At 34.9% G+C, this 23,943-nt stretch overlaps 1 protein-coding gene across 4 annotated transcripts in view; it reads left to right on the plus strand.

Moving 5' to 3' along the window:
* Positions 1 to 23,943, plus strand: part of gig (TSC complex subunit tuberin) — a 943,661-nt gene that overhangs the window by 310,416 nt on the left and 609,302 nt on the right. For all 4 annotated transcript variants that reach the window (XM_090415521.1, XM_090415523.1, XM_090415524.1 and 1 more), the window contains exons 14-15: positions 10,836 to 10,985; positions 21,122 to 21,222. In XM_090415521.1, coding sequence (XP_090271647.1) covers positions 10,836 to 10,985; positions 21,122 to 21,222 — 251 coding nt within the window. The remainder of the gene's footprint in view (positions 1 to 10,835; positions 10,986 to 21,121; positions 21,223 to 23,943) is intronic.

A 23,943-nucleotide genomic window follows, 5' to 3' on the forward strand; every position in this document is an offset into this window, starting at 1 on the left:
AGAATTTGGTTGGCTAAATCCCAAATTGCCAGCCCATCCTCGTTCGTTCAGTATCCAAGTAGATACCCAACAGGGTGCACCACAAGAAGGTGAGGATTGGACATTAGGTCAGAAGCCCTGGTCGGTTCTCCGCATTCCTTTAAAGGCTATGTGGAGGTCTCCTCTCAGTTATACAGCTTTGACCCATGAGGGGAGAATGAAAAGTTCTGATAAACACCTAGAACAAAATGACTGGTTTGTGCAACAAGGGAAAGACTTTTTTTTTTGGAGGATTGTAAATGATGCAGCAGCATTATAACAAGTGTGTAATACTGCATGGGGAATATGTAGAATAATGTGTAAGTTACATGGTTCTATTTCAATTCCTTCATGGTGATTATCACAACTTCTCAGCACACCTTTCCACAAGGATTTTTTATTTTGAAACTCAACTAAAACTAGTTCCACTCACACAAAACAACTGGTGGCATCTTCAGAGTTTATAATATGCACAAAAAGATACACATAACAAGGTTGTCTAAATTCGGAAAAATCATTACAAGAAAATATGAATTTATTCATTCTTTAATCATTATTGCAAAAAAAAAAAAAAAAAAAAAGTTGAAAAGATTTTTTTTTCTATTCTGACCTTTCCATAACTGGAATGTCCAGTATAGAGATTCGATCATCATTCCATGTATTATCAGAAGATTATCCGTTAGGATTACTTCTCTTTACAAATATAATACAACATGATCACAAGTAAGATTAAATCATGAGTTATCATATGAGAGAGATAGACCAAGGGGGTCCAACAGGGATGCCCCCCCCCCCCATCTCAGCAACTCTCTTTAATATTTACCTAAATGAAATAACATCAAGATATTAAACTTTCTCCTACTGTGAACTTAAACGCACTCCGTTTTGCCAATGACCAAATAATAATTGCCGATTCTGAAGATAACTTACAGAAAGCTAATTTAGATCTAAATGAGATAGCCAAAGATTATGGTATGATAATATCAACAGAAAAATCAAAAACTATGTCCTTTAAAGGAAAAGATCCAGTAAGAACTAAAATAGTAATAGATAACAAGATCTTAGAACAGGTGAATTCATTTAATTATCTAGGATGTATTATCACATATGAAAATGAAAAAGATATAAACCTAAAAATTGCAAAATATTTATAAATAACTATATTTTAACCAAACCTAGTTCAAAAACAAACCAGACTAAAAGTATACAATACATTAGCCATTCCAGTCTTATTGTATGGTAGTGAATGGGCAATAAAACAAAAAGACAAACGAAGATTAAGAACCGCAGAAATTAAGTTTATGAGAAAAACTGCAAAATATACTCTGTTTGATCACAAAAGAAACAAAGAAATTATGAAAGAATTAAACCAGGAATCAGAAAAAAATTAAAAAATATAAACATAAATCGATGGAACATGTTCAAAGAATGAAAATAGAAAGATTACCAAAACAAGCCTTAAAGTACAAGCTATTAGGAAAAAGAAAACCAGGACGTCCTCTTAAAAGATTCAACGATGACTTCTAAGGCTGGAACAGGCCATGCTAGTCTTAAATCCTTGATATGCATGATGATGATCACTGTCACCAACTATTGGTAAAATCGTCATTTTTAACCAAGATCCCTACCCCTTTTCTGATGCCATGATGAAATATACCCCTCTCTGACCACACATTCCTTCTTTCACATACTGCTTTAGAAAGTTGTCTCACAACTCAATAAATTCTCCTTCATTCTTATCATGAGATTTCTCTTTTACCCAATTAGTGTGCTTTCAAGGAACTTTCCGATCCAGGTCTCTTAACTTTTTCTGCTTCTTCAGGTCTCCTAAGGATATTATCCCTTTTACAAATACTTAGGAGTATATAGAATACCATGCTCATGTTGACGTAGTCTATATAGGACAGGCCATGGATTTGAAGTTAGAAAGAAACATGTTGGAAATGTTGTTCATAAATAAAAAAAAAAAAAAAAAAAAAAAAAAGATGTGGTCTGCCCAACATACAGTAAACTGTATTTAGAAGAAAAATTTTATTACTTCAGGCTTCTAAAAGAATCCATTAAAGTTATCCATTCACATGAATCTTTTGAATAGAAATCAAGTACTTCTATTAAATGGCATCTGGAAATCTCTCATTAAATCTTTCAGCATCACAGATTTCAATTGTGCCAGCAATCATCTGCATGGCAAGTGACGTTATATTTGTGTTTAGGATGAATTAATTTATTTTCTTTTGTAACAATTTTTCAGCATTCGGACAACATTATTGTTATCTCCTTGCCTTTTTTTTTTTTTTTTTTTAATGCTTATTTATAAACTCAGAAGATGCTACCAGTTTTATGAGAGTGAAACAAGTTATAAGTTTCAAATTAACAACTAATAAACATTACTTGTATAATTGTTAGTATTTTGTAATTGTAAAAATGGTTTTAAATACAACAGTATACAATGAGACATTAAAAGACAGTTACATGGCTTCGAGAATTTGACACACAAAAAAGTCCTCACTGCTAATCATTTCTTTCTTCTTAAAAGATGTAGTGATAATATTATTCCAAAGTTGGTGCACATCAAAGAATAGTTGTTTTCAGATAGGGGAAAACAAATTTATTATTATAAGGCTTTTATAGCCCTCATATATGAATGTTTCCATTACACCATGGTGTGTATACTATGTTTCGGAACACATGCACCCATTTAGTTACTTAACACGAGTACTTTACCATTGTGGGCCTGAACATTCTGTATCTTAAGCATATGCACAGTGAAAGGCCAGACTGCCATGAAGAAGCGCCCTAAATGTAATTCATTCTAAACATTAGAAGCCAGCACATCACTGTCAAAGGTCAACCAATGCTATCAAAATATTTTGCACCATCCTAATGTCTGTAGAGAATTGTTGCCAGTCTTTAGGATGAATGTTTGATCAAAGTTGAGCAGCTTTCATTGGTGAATTGTAGACAATACTATGTAAATGTTATTCATGGAAAACCTTAGAGAATCATTTGCAAATTCTGAAGAAAACATTGACTAATTCAGTAAGAGACATGTGATGTGGCTATGTGTATGGATAACAATCCAAACATCATGGTTTAATCAAGAAGTTGAAGAGACAAACCAGGAAAAGAAGAAAGCAAGTACATCAGCAGTTGTCCACAAAGAATACAGAAAAAAAAGTTAATACAGAAGTTATGGGAAGACTTATGTGACTTTTACCTGCAACATGTGATAAATCTACCTATAGTACTTGAGAACTATGTGTGGGCTAAGGTTTTTTAAAATATTTTATATATATATATATATATATTTAAATAATTATTTATTTTTAACATGACCCGAGATTGTGGAACTTTTCAAGCCACTTCAGGCCTCTTTAAACAGGGTAGCAGCCTTCCACCAGGCATCAAAATTCATCTTCCACCCAATGGACAAAACATTCATGCCCATGTTGGGATTCAAACCTACAACCTGTTGGTTAGAGAGTGGATACATTAACCGCTCATCCAATCAGCCAATATTTTAGATGAAATATAGACAATAAGTACTACAGAGGTAGCAAAATGTACTGGAGGCTATTTGAAAAAGTTTAGAAATGGAGGACAGAGTAATGTCAGGAATTAATTGTCAAGAACTTTCAATAATGTATTTTTTCTTCCACTCAGGACTTTTCTCTTAGCTGTCTCCTAAGTCTGTAATAAATGACGTCTCTTGTAAATTTATTATTTTTTTTTGAAACTTTCACATGCCTACTTACCTCCCAGGTCAAGGCTGCATGATCTCTCTCTTTTTCTCAACCAACCAAGTAACAAAGATGTCATCTCATTTCCAATGACATTATTTGATTCTATGACTAAATCAAAATCCTTGATTCTTATGTTCCTTTCAGCAAATACTGCCTGAGATAACTGTCCCTTTAGAATTCCAGAAAGTCAGTTTTCATATCATATGTTTCCATGGGAAATTTCATAATAAAATCTCCTATAATAATTATCTGCTTTGCATTAGGTAACTTAATACAACTAAACATCTCAAGCTCCTCATATGACATATACCCCAACCTAAATCATCATATACTTAATAGTTAAAAAGTATTTTACCTTTACTTGTTTACTTATAACTGGTTATGTCAATGTCATATTTCTGTTCCTTGTTAGTTGAATAATTGAACCTCTTTTCCGTGCTTCATAAGTTGATGGCACTTCAGTTGTGTGAGGTGAACACTCTGCTTCCTTTATGAAAATGAAGACCCTCCCTCCCCCCACCTCATGTGGGTAAGTAGTATACCCTACTGGTATGATGTATGATTATGTATGGTTACACATCATACCCTATTGGTATGATGTATGATTATGTTATGTCGTCATAATGTGTATATGGTTTTGGCCAATATAGAATATAATTTGCTTGACTGAGCTCCAAATTCTTAAACGTCCCTCGTTTCTTTAGTGTTCAAGTGGAAACTTGTAACAGAGCATGGTATAGCAAGGTGATGATTTAAAGGATCTCATCACTATGCCTTAGAGGACTATTGATAATGATATAATGTTAAAGCTTATATTTGTTTTGGAGAATACATAGTCTTATAGTGCCAAGGTCTTTATTTTTCATAACAGATGTGCCTTCTAATGCCTTTTATTCCTTGTAGGCAGTAGGCAAGGCCATTAAGCCTTATCTAACTTTTGAATACTGAGCTAGCTGGCCTAAGACTATCACTGACCTGCAGAGATAAAAGAGTTATCCTTCCATCGTATGAGACCATGATCAGACCGCACTTATACTATTGTGCTCAAATTTGGTCCCCAGGATTTGAAGGGGATAAATTAACTGTGGAAAGGGTACAGAGGCAGATAACAAAGATGGTTTCAAGATTGTACAATGTTAGTTATGAGGATTGGCTGAGGGATTGTGGACTGCAGAGTTTGATAGATAGAAGGAGGAGAGATGATAATGTGATTGAGACTTTAAAACTGTTGAGAGGTAGTTACAGGGTTGACACTGGGGAATTCTTTCGCTTCATTGAACAGTGGAAAGGAGTGATGACAAGGAGCCATCCCTGGAAGTTGCAAAAGGAAGCTGCGAGCAAGAGGGTGAGGAGTGGTTCCTTTGCATGGAGGGTGGTTGAACCGTGGAATGCATTGCCTGATAGAATGGTGAGAGAACTCAGTGACTTCAAGGAGTCGTATGATAGACATTGTGTTTCCTAGGAAGGACCTCCCACGATCAGTCTTTTGATGCCATGGAGGCCTGAATAATAATAATAATGATTATTATAAATGGCATTTAATGAAGAGATGGCTGTCAAGTGCCACCATCTCATGGTCCCTAATTCTAACACACACTATATATTTATTGCATGAGATAGTATGGGGTCTGTGGCCAATTTTCTGGGATGAGTTTATGGTCTGAAAACCCCCGAGTTTCTGGGAGAAAAAATCTGCTTATCCATGGCAGAGATTGACTAACTCAGGAACCATTCAAAAAAGCTTAGAAAATGTTCCTTTAGTCGGTGACTAGAATTGAACCTCATCATCATCAAATTCCTGACATGTACACTCAAGGAGTGTACAGGATGTGATAGTACTACATGAAAAACTTACATCATTATGAACTTCCTATCTACAATTTTCCTCCAAATCAATCTGTTACCTGTCAAGATTCCAACATTATCGGATCATATATTTCTGTCTTCAATATTTTTATATTTTATATAAGATATTTTTACTGTATCAATCCACCTATATCTTGGTCTTCCTCTGGGTCTTTTTCCTGCCAGCCTGGCAGAGAATACTTGTTTTGCTAATCTTTCCTCTCCCATTCATTTAAGTGACCATACCACCTGAGATTAGCTTCGCTAACACATTCCTGGACGCTAACAATGTCGAGTTCTTTCATAATATCCTCGTTTTTAATATGATGCCATCTGTTCACGTCCCTAATCTTTCTCAGGACTCTCATATCTGCGGTCTCCAGTCTTTGGTCAAGTGTTTCATTTCTAACCCAGCTCTCAGATCCATAAGTTAAAATTGGTTTCAAAACTGTCTTGTATATAGCTAATTTAGTGTTTTGATTAATTTCTTTATTATTCTGTATAAATTTATTCAGTTGACTTCCTACCATACCAGCTTTATTGATTCTGTTGTCTATTTCCATATTTAATTTACCACCTTCACTAAAAAGCATGCCTTAGTAGCTAAAATGTTTTACTTGTTCTATAGCTTCTCCATTCATGATGCAGTTTATATTTTCAATGTTTCTGTCCATTTTCATTGTCTTTGTCTTGTTATTGTGCTGATTTTCATAATAAATTTATTGCAACAGTTATTGAATTTAGTCAGGGAATCTTACTGACTTGTACCGGATTTATTTAGAAGTATAACATCATCCCCATAAAGAAAAGAGCTGAGATTAACATCTCCAATTTTGATATCATGTTTAATACCACTTTAATGCCAACCTGGCAGTAAAGTGGTATTAAACATGATAAACATAATGTGATTCATTATGAAGGATTCTATATATGATATTATCTATATCATATATAGATAATGAATAACTGTGGGGATAATGTACATCCTTGTCTGACATGAGATTTAACATTAAACCATCTTCCTTTACTTCAATTCTAACTGCTGACTTACAACTCAAATAAAGACTAAAATCTGGAAGATGAAAGACTTGTCTTCCAGATCTATGAAACTTAAATACAGATCATTGTTATATTCCCATGATTTCTGAACTATTTGTCGTAAAGTGAAAACTGATCCTGACATTTGGCTCTTCACCAAGCTTCCCTTCCACAATCTTTCTCAACCATTTGTCAAGTATGTTTGCATAAATCTTACCAGGAACACGCAGTAGGGAAATACCTTTGTAATTCTCATATTCAGTTTTATTTCTCATTTTTATATGGGTACTATGAGAGCTTTACTCCAATCATCTGGAATTTGTCCCTCTGTTCAGGCCTTCTGAATTATGCAGTTGAGCCACTGTAAGACCTTTATACCTCCATGCTTAAGCATTTATGTTCGAATATCAACTACTCTAGCTGTCTTTCCAGATTTAATGCTTTTGATGGCCTTTTCTGCTTGAAGTATGGGTATGTATTCCTGACTGTATGCCTGTTGAGTGTTTTTTACCACTCTGCTCTCATCACTGCTTGTATCATTTAGCAATATTTCAAAGTTATTACTTCATGCATCAAGGATATATTTTTGAATAGTTTTGATGTCACATTTATCATCTAATTCCTTTTACAACACTCTTTCCTCTCTTTCTGAGCTTTTTCAACAACCTCCAGAATATTTTGCCACCTTCTTGATATTTATTTTCTATATTCTTGCCAAAGTCCTCCCATGACTTTTGTTTAGCTAGTTTTACACAGTGTTTAGCTTTCTTACATTTGTCTCTGTATTCTTTAAGAGCACAAGCTGACTTATTTGCCAAGAACATTTGATATGCTTTCTTCTTTTCCTTCACTGCCTCTTTAACTTCCTGTGTCCACCATGGAGTTCTGATTTTTTATCTTTGCAGATAACCTCACTACATGCCTCTCTGGCTGAATCAATCTGTGTTTTCTTCAGTGCTTGCACTGAATCTGCAAGGTTTGGTTCCTGTTCTCAAACTCCTTTATTTTTTCTTGAATGATGTTTGTGTATTTTAGTCTACAGTTCACATCTGAGAGCCGTTCAACTTTCTTTCGCTTTAAAACTTTCTTACATGTTCTTCTTTTCAATATGAAATTAAATTTTATCCTGCTCAAGACTAAATGGCGACCACTTCCAATTTTAAATCCTCTGTACACTCTGGTGTCCTGCACCAATGAGAAAACATCACTAGCAACAGTAACATAGTCAATGAGACTTTTCTTATTCCTTGCCTCTTCTCTCCATGTGAATTTGTGGACATTTTTATGTTGGAACATTGTGTTAGTAATAACCAGTCCATGTCCTGAGCAGAAATCCAACAGATATTTGCCATTATTATGAGCTTTGCTCATTTCTCCAAATTTTCTCAAAATATTTTTGTATTTTCATAGAATTGAACCTAGGTCTTCCACCAGGCAGTGAAATGCCACTTCCACCGAGCTAGCCATGTTCTTAACACACATGTATTCTTATTAAAATAAGTTAGCATCTTCTAAAAATATTCCAAATGAGAAATTTAACCATATGATGATTTGACAAATTGATATAATCTACTGTTGGACACAAGTCAGTATACTTTTGTGTCCTTTTAATGAACTATGTATTATTAGTGTATGAATATGGTAAGGCTGTAATTTATGTCTAGAGCCTGAATCATATGATTGAATTTCATCCAGTGAGTTGTCAATTTTATTCTACAAACCACTTGATATCTCCATATAAATACATATTGTAGATTCCCACATGAAATACTTTTAATTACATAAATACAAAGTTATATTCAATAATTTTGCTATCCACTAGGTGTAATTAGCCTAGTAGTTAGTGTATCTGCTGTCGAGTCAAAAGGCTGCTGGTTTGAATCCTGATGTAGGGATGGATGTTTGTGATTGTCTGAAAATACTAGTGGTGGTGGTGTGCAGTAGATGACATTAGTGTAGTTGTGGTTTGTTGTAGTTCATGAATTTGAGTGATGGAGACAGAGAGTTGTAGAGTAGGTGCCCTCCTTCGATGAGTCTTTGGACTCCCTAGAGGTATCACATAAAGAAAAGAACTGAGATTAACATCTCCAAATTTGATATCATGTTTAATACCACTTCACTGCTAACTTGGCAGTAAAGTGGTATTAAACATGATAAACATAATGTGATTCATTATGAAGGATCTATATATGATATTAGATAATGAATAACAGAGGGGATAATGTACATCCTTGTCTGACATGAGATTTAACATTAAACCATCTTCCTTTACTTCAGTTCTAACTGCTGACTCACAACTCAAATAAAGACTAAATTCTGGAAGACTAAAGACTTGTCTTCCAGATCTACGAAACTTACAAAATATAATAATAATAAAGAGTTATGAGATCTAGTACTTTTGTGTAATCTTGTTATGGTGATGTTTTTTATTTTGCTACAGAAAAAGCATGTATGCACTTGCTTTTCTCTGTGTACATTTATAAATTCCTTATTCTGTTGACCATAAAGTGAAAATAACAGTATTTTGCATTGGGTGACATCAGAGTCATTACTTGAATACATTATTAATTTCATCCTAGTTAACTACTGATTTTTTCCTGTTATCAACTGGGATATTAGTTGGGAATAATTCTCTTTTTCTTTAAATTCTAAGTATTAAAGTTCTAGAGACATGATGAAATTCTCCTTTGAAATTCACGAGAATTCATATTATTTAACACATCATAGATCAGCGTAATCCTTTATTTGGATTTCTGTTATTATTCATGTAGTAAATTGATCTGTTCATTACTTAAAAAATCTGACCACCTATCTGAATGAAGTTCACACAAAATTCAGTTTATTTAAAATGTTCAAAGGATAAGGAATTTGGCTTTATTTAAGACAGCACTCATCTCTGTCTTATCTTATCATCTGTAATATCCTCGTTCATGCTGCCACCAATGCCTCTGTAGCATAGTTGCAATATATATATATATATATATATATACACACATACACATACACATTAACTGATATATATTGATGCATACTGATATATGTGTATATATATATATATATATATATATATATACACACATACACATACACATTAACTGATATATATTGATGCATACTGATATATGTGTATATATATATATATATATATATATACACACACACACACACACACACACACATATGTATGTGTATATGTATATATATATAATCTTTTATGAAGACAGCAGGATTTTTCATCCCACATGACTTGCAGTGTAACAGAAGAACTCAACACAGGATACAGACATAATGCAGTCATATCATAGTATTAGTTGCTTTGATGTAATCAACCAAAGTTTATGCAACCTCTGCTATTTTGGACATGTAATCAACAGAAATTAGAATAGAAGAATATAAAGACTACTTCAGGTTTCTTATCAGATTTTGGTTCTTTCAGCATACATTTCTGCTTGATACATCCATTTAGAATCATTTAAAAGTGTTAAATTGTCACTTTAAATATTGTGAATGATAAACTTCAAACTTGTGAAGTTTACCTGGATGATTGGATGATACATTTCGAAGTGTGGAAGTTGAAGTACTAAATTATTGATTTTTAAATACAAACAGTAAATCATGTTAGTATATTGTTATTGTTCATAGGGATGTGAATAGTGGGCTCTCCTGTACAGACAGCAGTGAGTGACAAAGTTAAATAGTAAATGCCAAGCATCTTCAGCATTGGTATCACCATTTCTCTTTTTAGGATGCTTAGCAGTATTCCAGAGAAAATGTCAGTTTAATTCATTAACTTTTTTTTTCTTTTTTATGTATTAAATCATATTTTATGCAGTAGGGTTATCAATGTTTAAAAAGAAAGACATTTAAAATTTCATGATATACTTCAACTATAATCATACAGTGTTGCCATTTCCATTAGTGATGATTTGTGCATTCCTTTGCAGTAATAGAGCTCTACAATATGCAAATATTACACACACATTTGCATTGGACAGTTCAGGAAATGTGTGTCTTTGTCTCTGTATAACTGAGATACAAGTGAGACTAAAATTACACAAACGATCAAAAGAGTAATCTTGGTCTTATTATAAATATCTGGGGGAGGGAAGAGATGTGATTACCATGGGAAAAATCTTTTGAAAAGATAATTTCACATATTTATTTATAATAACATATTTGCATCCCTTTTAGGTACAAAACCCAAAAGGACCAATGGCTGTTCTGTCAACCAATGTACATTGTCTAATCAGCCAGCTTGAACATCAGTATGAAGCTGGTAATTATAGTTCTTCTGTTGAGAGGCTCTTCAGTGTAATTGAAAGTTGTGCCAGTAAAAGACCAGTAAGTAATAAACTTCTTTATTTATTAGTTATACAGTTTATTTTTCACTTGGTTAGACTATAATAAATTTAGTTTAATCCTTTATCCAAGTGGGAACAAACAAAGTTTGCACCTGAAAGTATCTTCAGAACTGGGATAAGGTGGTACAACACCGGGCAACTGGTTGCAAAGGTGGAGCAAGATAACATCACTCCTCTCTCACTATCTCCCATAATGCAAAACACATCTCCTTGCGGATATGTATAATGCTATGCATTAAGGGAAGGGCCACTACCCAGACTAGTTTCGACCTTTATTGAGGTCACTTCATTGGGAGCCAGGCCCAAGGTAGTGGCTCTTCCCTTAATGCATAGCATTATACATATCTGCAAGGAGATGTGTTTTGCATAATGAGAGATACTGAGAGAAGAGTGATGTTAGCTTGCTCTACCTTTGCAACGAGTTGCCCGGTGTTGTACCACCTTACCTCAGTCCTGAAGATATTTTCAGGCGCAAACTTTGTTTGCTCCCACTTGGATAAAGGATTAAACTAAATTTATTATATTAGTTATACGGTTCTTTGCTGTACATCAAAACATCAAATTCCTAATAAGTAGCTAAGGAATGTATATAGGATACTATGATGGTGATACATAAAAGATTTATATTTTTACTAAATTCCTATCAGTTTTCCTCTAAATTAGTCTGTCAGGACTTCAGTATTGTCAGATCTTATATTTTGGTTTTCTAATGTACTTCTTACTGTAGAAATCCACATGTGGCATCGCATGACCATTTAGTGTGTTTTGTCTTGTGGCTTATGCAACCCATGCTACAAAATTCATATCGGTCATATAATTGCATTTTTATTGATGTATGAAAGTTTCAAGAGTGCATATGTATCAGTGCTCATCTTAATTGGTCTTATGCAATTAATTGTAGGAAAACTTTGAATACTTTAATTTATCAATTAATGTAAGTTTAAATATGGAAAGTATAAAGTTGTTGCTGAGGATAGTCAATTTCACTAGGTCTTCCATTTAGACTTTTTCATGTCCACTTTGTATGTTTTTTTCTCCCTTGGGGGTGGGGGGGAACATTCATCATACGGAGGTTTTCCTTTTCTGCAAATTTTATTAGTCTTACTCTATCATCTTTATGTTTGCAACAAAAGAAAAGTTATGATACATCACGAGAGAAGTCTTCAGTTTCTTTATCAGTGTGTCTTATTGTTGGTGCATATAATTGAATGACTTTGAGAGTGTCTTTTTGAGATATGCTAATTTGTTAAATACTTGCTATTTGATCAGATATGTTGTCCAGTTTTTCTCTCAATTTTTTTAAATCAAAGAATTTCTTCACTTTACATCTTTGAGCTTCTGTAGCTCAGTTGATATAGACAAAGCCCTTTGGTTGGAAAGATCTGGGTTCAATTCTTTTCCATGACAAGAGGAGCCTTTATCTGGTTTTTAGGACTTGCTGACTAAAGGTGAATTAGTCAGTCTCATATGGAGGTTTTTTCCACCAGAAACTCATTTTTTTTGTCCCTCAGAACAGGCAAACTGGCCTGTGAACACACACGAATCTACCGTCATAAAATACATACTTAATCCCTCGTCTTGGCATATAATTTCACACAATCCACGAATGTCCTATTTTAAATTTAACTCTTCTGTTAATTTGGTCAGTCATTCTATATTAGACTAGCTCTACATCATCCATGTGTTAAGGCTTAAGTGCTGGGGGGTGGGTGACTGTTAGTGAATGTATTGGATTATAATAACCCTATATAAGAGGGCAGAATTAATTAGTTGGGAATAAGTGTCCTAACTACTGAACTTGCATATCCTTAACATTCTCTTGGCCAATGGCTACAACTCCCAAAAATCCAAAAAATATTAAAACCATGTAACTGCAACCCCCCCCTTCAAAGCAAAGATTATTCAAAATCTATCACCATTCCATATATCTGGGGCACATTCAAAATTAACAAAAATCTCAAGGAAATATGACTTTATATAACCAATTACAAACCATAGGAAATTGACATCTCTTATCTGCTCCATCAAAGACCAGCCACATCCTCTACACCTACCAGGGGTATACCAGGTCCCTTGCAGTTGCAAACTGTCCTACTACAGCTAAACGACAGCCAATATCAGAATATCCGAACACAAGATTTACATTCAGTTCCACCAATATAGCCACTCATAACTTACTATGCTTTGGACATCCACCACAAGGACACATTGGAAGAAGGCCACTCTATTACACTGTAGCAAATACAAGTATGAAAGACTATTCCTCGAATCTGCTTCAGCTATGAAAAACTTTCCAAACCTCAACAAATTTGGGCATATAAGACTGCCCCAAATTTGGGAATCATACATTTTAAGATCGTCAGCCAAAACCTAATTCAGTCCACTGGGGGTAGCACTCTGAATAGGACTCAAGGCCCGACTTCTTTTGCCCTTTATTCAGCCTCATTTGCTCAATGTTGTGTGCCTGCATGCATATATCATTGTTTTTTGTGATCCCTGATGATGGCAATGTAACATTGCTGATATATAATAGGAAGGTTATTTAAATTATACATGTTTTTGGTCATAAAATGTTACAAAATATGACTTATTGTTAAACTGACCATAGATTTTTAATTCGTATGTATATTCGTACAATATTGCCTACCGGTTTCACTAGTAAACTGACTAGCTTTCTCAAGCTTGCACAGTACGAAAAAATGGTAAATGCAAAAAAGGTTTAAGAATACAAAAAAATGTTAGTACCCCTTAGGTAGCTAAGGTAACACATTCGCGTGACATTTCTACTTAGTATCATGAACACGCGTTACATGCAAACGCGTAATATGATTATTCGCGTACTGTAGTTCTGTTGAACTGAGGGAATTAATTAGATTTTTCCAAGTATCGCTCAGTATGGCCCTTGATTTCTGTTTAGGTTGCTGCCTGTACTTAGCACTACTGCTGTGTCTTTAAATAATCCATGTCTGTAATCTTCGTCTACATAGGGCATAGAGTTGTTATTCCAGTCTATAGTGTGGTTCGAAGTTGAAAAGTGGTGTGCTAACCTGGAGGTGGTCGTTCTGTTTGATTTACATCGCCAACATGGTCTTTCTGTCTTATTTCCAGGCTTCTCGAAGTTTGTCCAATGTAGGAAAGACCACACATTTTATGGGTTCAGTTTCCACCAAAATTGCGAGATTGTTAAAGGCCCATAACATTAGGGTTGTATTTAAACCAGCTACTAGCATCAGACAGATTCTAAGATCTCCTAAAGACAGTGTTCCATTTTATAAATATCCAGGTGTGTATAATATTCCATGCACGTGTGGTCTTTCCTACATTGGACAAACTTTGAGAAGCCTGGAAATAAAACAGAAAGAACATGTTGGCCATGTAAATCACAACAGAACGACCACCTCTTGGTTAGCATATCACTTTTCAACTTCAATCCACACTATAGACTGGAATAACAGCTCTATGCCCTACGTAGACGAAGATTACAGACATTGATTATTTAAAGAAGCAGCAGTAGTGCTACGTACAGGCAGCAACCTAAACAGAAATCAAGGGGCCATACTGAATGATACTTGGAAAAATCTAATTAATTCCCTCAGCTCAACAGAACTACAGTACGCGAATAATCATATTACGCGTTTGCATGTAACGCGTGTTCATGATACTGAGTAGAAATGTCACATGAACTTGTTACCTTAGCTACCTAACAGGTACTAATGTTTTTTTGTATTCTTAAACCCTTTTTGCATTTACCATTTTTTTGTACTGTGCAAGCCTTGAGAAAGCTAGTCAGTTACTAGCGACACCGGTAGGCAATATTGTACGAACATACGTACGAATTAAAAATCTGTGGTCAGTTTAACAATGTCTTATATTTTATAATAGGAAGGTATTAAAATTTTTTATAAGTAATGTTCTGCTGCTATTTATATCATAATGTAATGGGCTAAAGCATTCTTAACCAACTGTGGCAGACAGTGAAAATCAGCTAAAACATTTCAAAACTAATTACCATCAGTGTATTATAATGCTTTGGAAATGATGTTAATATTATATATACAATCAGTTTAACAATAAGTCTTATATTTTATAATAGGAAGGTATTAACATTTTTTATAAGTAATATTTTGGTGTGAGAATCTAGCAGAACAAAATATACAATTGGGTGCTGTTATAGACCAGGTGATGGAATAGCTGGGGATAGTATGCATAGGCAAATAGAAGAAATGAGTGGAAGGAGGGTAATTAATATGGGTGATTTCAATTATGGTAACATTGACTGGAAAGAGGAGAGGACACATGGGAGGAAGGAAGATTTTATGCGGTTATTAAGGGACAACTATCTGTGGCAGCATGTAGCGGAAAATACCAGGGGGCAGAGAGTACTTGACCTAGTAATTACAACTGAGAATGTGGCTGTAACGAACGTGACCGTGTTGCCACCAATTGGTGAGCGTGACCATAAGGTCATGACTTGGGAGGTGGCTAAAGGAGTGGAATTTACAATTAAGACAGGGTACGTGGAATTAACGGCCTGGTAAGTATGACAAGCTTAGGTGTGTGCTTGGCTCAGTGCCATGCATGTAAAACTGCATGGGCTGGATGTTGATAGCACATGGGAAGTGGTTAAGAAGTGTTTGCAGGAGGCAGTGGTTGACTGTATACCAAGAGTCCAAATAATAAATCAAGTAGGGGTTAAATGGATGAATAACACTATTAAGCTTGAGCTGCAAAAAAAAAGAAACAATTGTGGAGGAATTTTAAGGAGAAAGGTGACCAGCAGGCGCAGGAACAGTATAAAGCTCAGGCCAGAAGGGTAACGAGTGTGGCAAGAAAAGCAAAAATAGGATTACGAAAGAAAATTGGCCATGCAGGCTAAAGAGAATCCCAAACAGTTTTTTCAATATGTGGCAAGTAAAAGGAAAAATGTTCATGGTAGAATGATCTTAAAAAATGCTGAGGGTAGGGAGGTAACCGAATCAGTTGATATTGTGGAATTACTGAGCGAGCACTTTGCAAGAGTATATCATCCAGGTGGTGACATTGCAGGAATTGAAGAACCAACAGCTTATACTGGAATTGTGATGAATGAAGTAGATGTAACTAGTCTATTACAGAACCTGAATGTCAATACATCTGTGGGATTGGATGGTATACTAGCTTGTGTCATATGTGAAGCAGCTAAAGAATTGTCAGTGCCCTTGAACATTTTGTTTAATTTGAGCCTCGGGTCTGGGTCTGTCCCAAGGGGGTGGAAAGAGGGGAAAATAGTTCCGCTGCATAAAGGTGGTTCCAAAGCTGCTGTTGAAAATTACTGGCCACTCAGCATAACAGGAATCGTTATCAAGGTCTTGGAGAAAATAGTCAAGAGGAAAATACAAGATTGGATAGAAGAAAATGGGATACTGTATCGGGGACAGCATGGTTTTGTGAAGGGTAGATCATGCCTCAGTAACTTGCTCACGTATTATAACACAGTGACGGCTGAACTGGATAAGGGTAATGGGTTTACAGTGATTCTACTGGACCTTGCTAAGGCCTTTGACAGGATACCACATCGAATTCTAATCAGTAAATTGCAGCATATGGGGATGGATATAGGGTTGGTGAGATAGATAGGAGGGTGGTTGACGGAGATATATGTGAGAGTGGTTTATTCAGGAGTAGAGTCCACAAGACGGCCTGTGACTAGTGGTGTGCCACAAGGATCTGTTCTTGGACCACTGCTGTTTAATTTGTTCATTAATGATATAGGAAAGGATCTGAGAGGAACAGTTCATTTGTTTGTGGATGATGCAAAGTTGGGTAGGACAATAGTGAATGCAGAGGATGTCAAAATTTTGCATGATGATTTGTATAGATTGGAGGTCTGGGCTAAGGAGAATGGATGTCAATTTAATGTGGCTATATGTAAGGTTATACATTTTGGAGTGAAAAGATTAGCAGCAGATTACTACATTGGTGGAACTGTACTTCAGGAAATTGATGAGGCATGAGATTTAGGAGTGTTGGTGAATAAGGAGGTGAAGTTTAGGGGGCACATTGCAAAAGTGGCCAAATCAGCTCATCAAATTACTTGGTTGCTGAAGAATACGTTGATAAGCAGAGACAAGCAGGTTATTGTTCCTCTGTATGGAGCCTTGATAAGACCCCATCTCGACTACTGTGCCCAGATTTGGTCACCTAGGTTTCTTCTTGTTGGGGAGGTGGTTGAGAGGATCCAGAGGCGAGTGACCAAGATTAAAAACAGGTCTGTGGAATGAATCTTATGAGAACAGGTTGAGGATTTGTGGGTTGCAAAAATTGGTTGATAGGCAGAGGAGGGGTGATATGATTGAGAATTCAAATTACTGAAGGGTTTCTATAAAATTAATTCAGAAGATATTTTTGAGAACAGGGCTGGTTGTGGGAGGACTAGGGGACATCCATGGAAACTGGGCAAAAGTGTGGTTAGTAAAAGTGTTAGAGCTGGGTTTTTTACTTTTAGAGTGGTGAATGAGTGGAATGGGCTGCCAGAGTCTGTGGTGGATGCTGTGACAGTGAAGGAGTTTAAGGCAACGTATGATAGATACTGTATGAATGTCGAATAGTTGTGATGAATATGATTTAGGGCCTACCTCGATGAGTCTAATGACTCCCTGGAGTTGCCCGTAATAATAATAATATTCTGCTGCTATTTATATCATAATGTAATGGGCTAAATCATTCTTAACCAACTGTTGCAGACAGTGAAAATCAGCTAAAACATTTCAAAACTAATTACCATCAGTATATTATAATGCTTTGGAAATGATGTTAATATTATATATACAGTCATCCCTCGACGTAACGTCCATTCGAGTTACGTCCTTTTGAAGATGTGTCCATGATCCCACAAGGGAATAAATAACACTTTTGGCTATGCTTTCGTACAAGACACAAGTGAGCATAAGGTAGAGCACGCACAGTGGCAACAGCGCTTTCACCTGCAACCTCCCTCGGCAGTCAGCACATGTCTTCAGCAGTTCCTCTGTTGATTTTGTGTTTGAGAAATGGGTTGTATATTTATAGTTAAATATCTCGAGAATTTTTGTGCAACATGGCCCTACACGCACAATCAAAAAACCTAGTGAAGAATCACAGAAAAAAAAGAGGTGAGCAGAGCAGTTAATCTTGAAACAAAGTTGCAAGTTATAAAGCAACATGAAGCTGGTAAGTCCGTCAGTGTGATCGCACATGACTTCGGATGGTCTCATTGTACAGTGACAACCATTTTAAAAAATAAGGATAATATCTTAGAAGCTGTGAAAGGATCTGCTTCCATTAAATCGACGATAGCGATAAAGCAATGAGAAGGTCCTATCGGTGATATAGAAAAGCTGCTGGATAGAGGACCTGAACCAAAAGTGCATACCCCTTAGCACTGTGACCATAACTGCTAAGTCACTAAATCTCTTCAACATGTTGAAGGAAAAAGCAGAACCCAATTATGACTACAAATTCAAAGCTTTTTCTGGTTATTCATGAGATTCAAGCAGCGTTTTGCACTGCATAATGTGAAAATGTATGGGAATCTGCAATTGCTGAGAAGGCTGCCAAGGAGTTTGTGGGAAAATTTGATAAAATTATTACACAGGAAAATTATTTGCCACAGCAAATATTTAATATGGATGAGATGTCCTTGTTTTGGAAAAAAAAGCCCGAGCAGACATTCATCCACAAAAAAAAGCTAAAATCTATACTTTCAAAGTTCTTAATACTCGTATTACGATTCTGTTACGGGTAATATGGCTGGATATAAACCGAAACCATTTGTGATATGTGTGAATCCATGAATCTTCAAAAATATTAGCAAGCATACTCCCAGTTCATTATCGGAGCAATAAGAAGTCGTGGATGACTCAAAAATTGTTTGAGGATGCCTTAATCAACTGTTATGCAAGTGAATTAAAAAGCTACTGTGTGAAAGAAAATGTAGAATTTAAAATTTTATTAATTCTAGATAATGCCCCAGGTCATCCGTCTTATAGCAATGATCTTCGCCAAGTTCATGTTTTTCCCTCCAAACACTACTTCATTGATCCATCCAGTGGATCAGAGAGTTTTTGCAGTGTTTAAGGCTTATTACCTATGGAGAACTTTTTCACAAGCCATTTCTGCTACTGAAGGAAATGACCAGACTCATGCATTTCTGGAAAACATTCAATTATCATGCTATTAAAAATATTGCTGTGGCTTCGGTGACCTCTCAATGTATGAGAGGTCACCGAAAAACGTGCATATGGAAAAAGACATTAAAAAGGTTTGTGCATGATTTTGGAAGTTTGTAATAGTAGGCCTAGCAAACAACCTGAATCTTGAAGTGAATGATGACAACATAATTCAACTCATAGAAAGTTCCCCTGAAGAAGAGTTGACCAACGAGGAATTGGTCGAACTGGAAGAACAACTGTTGCAGAAGAGGAAAAATGAGAAAGGGAAGTGGGAAAAATGAAACAGGAAGAGGTAGTTAAACAATTTACAGTGAAGGGTCTTGCAGAAATGTTCTTTGCAGTTAGCGATTCTCAAAATGACTGAAGACATGTACTCCAATATTGAACGCTACTTAATAATAGAAAGGAAAAAAAAAGTTTATTATATACACTTGATCAATATAATCCCAATAAAAGTTTTTCCAATAGAAAGGAAAGTTTCGTGATGCGTTTGCTTGCTATGAACAAATTTATGATGAAAAGAAGAGGAATAAGGAAAGCACATTACATTTTCATAAAAAAAAATAAAGGTTACACCAGAAGAGCCACAGCCTGATCATTCACACAGGGAGGGTAATGAAGATGTGATTGTGGAGGAAGATTTGGGTGATTATTCTCCTGTTTTATAGTAGCAGTAACACACAGTACAGTTTTATAATAAGGTTTAAAAATTAAAACGACAGTATACTTATTAAGTCCCTAACCCCTATAACTCTGTTGATTTAACGTATCGATTTACGTCCTGACGGATGGAACAGAACCCAGACATGAGTTGAGGGATGACTGTGTATATATTTTTTTGTAATTTGTAAAATTCTTGATAGGAATATTTGATCTTGTGTGTTTATCTTGTCTTGTGTTATTTGTTTCACAAGGATACTAAATTTTTTCTTATTTGAACACTAAATTAATAGAAAAGTTTATATATATATATATATATATATATATATATATATTTTTTTTTAAATATTGTGAACATGTTCTGATTTTAAGTCAGATCTTTATTATATGCACATTTTATCCATCCTTCCAAGATGGTACTGATATGGACGAAGGGTGCCCCCATTTTCCAGAGATTTTGAAACATTTCATATTAATCAAAAAAAAAAATTACCACGAGTCGTTTTTTGGTTCCTTAGCAGATGACTGTGAAAAAGTGATCTCACAATTCATAATCATGATATTTATAATTTGCAACTCTTCATTTTCAAATATATATGATTTAGTCATGATTAGACTCCACTTTGTGAAGGTTCTTGGTATGTTTGTGGATCACAATCTTCTCTGTTCTGTTATCACCAGAAATGCAGAAGCATAATCTGCATCATGATAACTATCATACGCTATCAAATTTTTTTACTCAGCAAAAAATCATGATATCCGTATTCTTTATATCTTGTGTTAGGTATTTGTTTATAATTGTAACTCAGATGCATGGTGAATAGATGCTGAGATTATTTTCAAAAGGGATAAGAAAAAAAATGCCAGGCAGACTATGATAAGATTGATAATGTTAACATAAGGTAAGATAGACAAAAGCTGACTTTTTTGTTAGAAAAAAAAAAATGAGTCCAAATCAAAATTATTTGTGAATTAGCATCAGTAGAAGTAGTGACTTATCTACATATTCGAAAAGTAATATTTCTAATAGTGGATAGAAATACAGTTGGTTTCCACTATATCAAACTCATAGGAACCACGACTTTGCTATAATGAATGGATTTTGACACAGCTTTCTGTTATACTTTGATCAGGACTTTTCAGCAGTTTTGTTAAAGTGAACAATTTTGCTGTAGTAAAAGTTGACTGCATGTAGTTATTTTAAATGGTACTTGCCAGTTGTGGAAATTGCTTTTATATTAACGTTTGTTTTTAAATTTCACTTCAGGAAGAATCTGTTCTCAGGTTAATTCAGTATAGAGCACAGTTTTTAAATCCTGAAAAAGATCTCATTAGTGATTTACAACACATTATGGAAAGGTATTTCAGGTATGATTTATTATTATTATTATTATTAATTTAATATCTTATGCATCCTAGACTTAACAGTAACTTCTAATCAGTGTTTTTGATATGCAAAATTTGAGTCTTCACTCAGAAAATTGTTTCCCAACTTGTCATGTACTGTGTATCTATCCCAGATTTGTTTAGAGTGGGAGAGGAATTGAGTTCATATATATATATATATATATATATATATATATATATGACTACCTGTTTATCACAAATAAGCACTGTATTAATTATGGTGCTGCTTCTTAATTGGTACATCATAATTATTTGTTAGTATATTTCTGATTGTAGAAATACAATTACAATGACTTGAATGTAGTGCCTTATAAGTTCTGTGGCAGGTGTTTTCGTCTCTGAAGATGTTAGTTTGAAATGTGACAAAATATTAGCAACTTTTTTTTGTATGGTTGGTTTGTGAGTCAGTGTGATAAAAGTTAATGCAAACAATGGTTTTAGTAAATAAGAAGTGAATGATCATTATATGGGCGATTTTAATTATGGAAATATATATTTGAATGAAGAGATAGCATTAAGGAGCAAGGAAAACAAAAATCTGAGAGACAGTTGCCTTATTTATTATCATCATCATCATCATCATCAAATTCCTGCCATGTACCCTCAAGGGGTGTACAGGATATGACAGTACTACATGAAAAATTACATCATTACTAACTTCCTATCTACAATTTTCCTCCAAATCAGTCTGTCACTTGTCAAGACTCCAACATTATCAGATCTTATATTTCTATCGTCTAAGGCACTTTGTACTGTATCAATCCACCTATATCTTGGTCTTCCTCTGGGTCGTTTTCCTGCTAACCTGGCAGAGAACACTTGTTTTGCTAATCTTTCCTCTCCCATTCTATTTAAATGACCATACCACCTGAGATTAGCTCTGCTAACGCATTCCTGGATGCTGACAATGTCAAGTTCTTTCCTAATATCCTCATTTTTAATATGATATTGCCATTGATGCCATCTGTTCACGCCTCGAATCTTTCTCAGGACTCTCATATCTGCGGTCTCTAGTCTTTGGTCAAGTGTTTTACTTCTGACCCAGCTCTCAGATCCATAAATTAAAACTGGTTTGAACACTGTCTTGTATACAGCTAATTTAGTGTTTCGACTAATTTCTCTCTTACTCCATATGAATTTATTCAATTGACTTCCTACCATACCAGCTTTGTTGATTCTGTTGTCTATTTCCATATTTAATTTACCATCTTCACTAAAAATCGTGCCTAAGTAGCTGAAATGTTTTACTTGTTCCACAGGTTCTCCATTCACAACACAGTTGACATTTTCAATGATTCTGCCTATTTTCATTGTCTTTGTCTTTTTATTGCTGACCTTCATACCATATCTATTACAACAGCTATTCAGTTTAGTCTTTATTTATTTCCTTATTTATTATAGTCCTTATTTATTATTATTGATTTATTGTATCATGGTAAAATACAGTGAGAAACGTAATACACCAATGTAACAGATGTATGACAACTAAAAGCCACGTTAAAGAAAGTTTTACAAAGAAATTTTCAATTTTTCAAGGCCAGTTTATAGCTTTTGTTGTAACGTTATGTATATCTTGTATAGTGCTCTCAAAAGCATATATCGGGCAGTTCTGTAAAATATGGTCAATAGTTTGAGAGTTATAGCTGCAGTCACAAGCAGGAGAATCGGTCCATTTCCATTTATGTAGGTGGTGCTTACATCTGCCTTGTCCAGTTCTAATGTGGTTTAAGGTTGTCCAAAGATTACATGGTAGTCCAAATCTGGGTAGTTTAGATGTAGGTTGTGATATAGCTAATGTGGGATTCTTATAGTGTTGGTTCCATTCATCTTTCCATTTATCAGTCAAGTTGAAAGATTCATCTGTTAATTACTTTGCTGTTCTCCAACTAGGATTTCTTGATTTTAGTCTCCTTGCAAGGGGGATTTTGTATGTCTTTGTGGATAGGTAAGTTAACATTTTGGTTAAATTTTGTCCATAATTTAGCAAGAGCTGCTTTTCTGTGTAAGTTAGGAGGTGCGATGTTGCTGATGACAGGGAGTCAATAATTTGGTGTAGATCTTATAGTTCCTGTTATTATTCTCATTGTTTGATTAAGTTTGGTGTCTACTTTAGAAGTATGAACACTGTTGGGCCAAACTGTGGGGCAGTAATCCTCAGTTGAATAAACCAAGGCGAAAGCTAATAGACGTAAAGCTTCAGCATCTGCACCCCAAGTCGAACCAGCCAGCTTCTGAATTACGTTATTATGAATTTTTATTTTCTGAGGTACTTTCACTAGGTGTTCTTTAAAGGTGAGTGTTATATCTAGGTACCTAAATATTTAGCTGTACTGTTAAAGTTCAATAATGTATCTCTGAAGAACACAGTAGGTTTGATAGGTTTGGATTTAGATGCCTCTGTTTGAAATATGAGTCCAGAATTTTCAAATCATTTGTAATTATTTTTTCAGCTTCATTAAACTTAGTGCTTTGTGTGATTATTGCAAGGTTGTCTACATAAGCAAATTTCCTTGAACTGGTTTGAGGGAGATCATAAATTATATATATTAAACAACAATGGAGATAGTACAGAGCTTCGAGGGAATCCATTATTAATATTGCGTGGTCGACTTTTTGAAATGCCTGCAAATACCTGTATCTATCTGTTATTAGCATATTGTTCAATAAGTTGTTATTATTATT

This window comes from Typopeltis vanoorti, chromosome 3 (genome assembly GCF_054136105.1).
Source record: "Typopeltis vanoorti isolate ZY-2024b chromosome 3, IOZ_Tvanoo_1.0, whole genome shotgun sequence".
Lineage (NCBI taxonomy): Eukaryota > Metazoa > Arthropoda > Arachnida > Uropygi > Thelyphonidae > Typopeltis > Typopeltis vanoorti.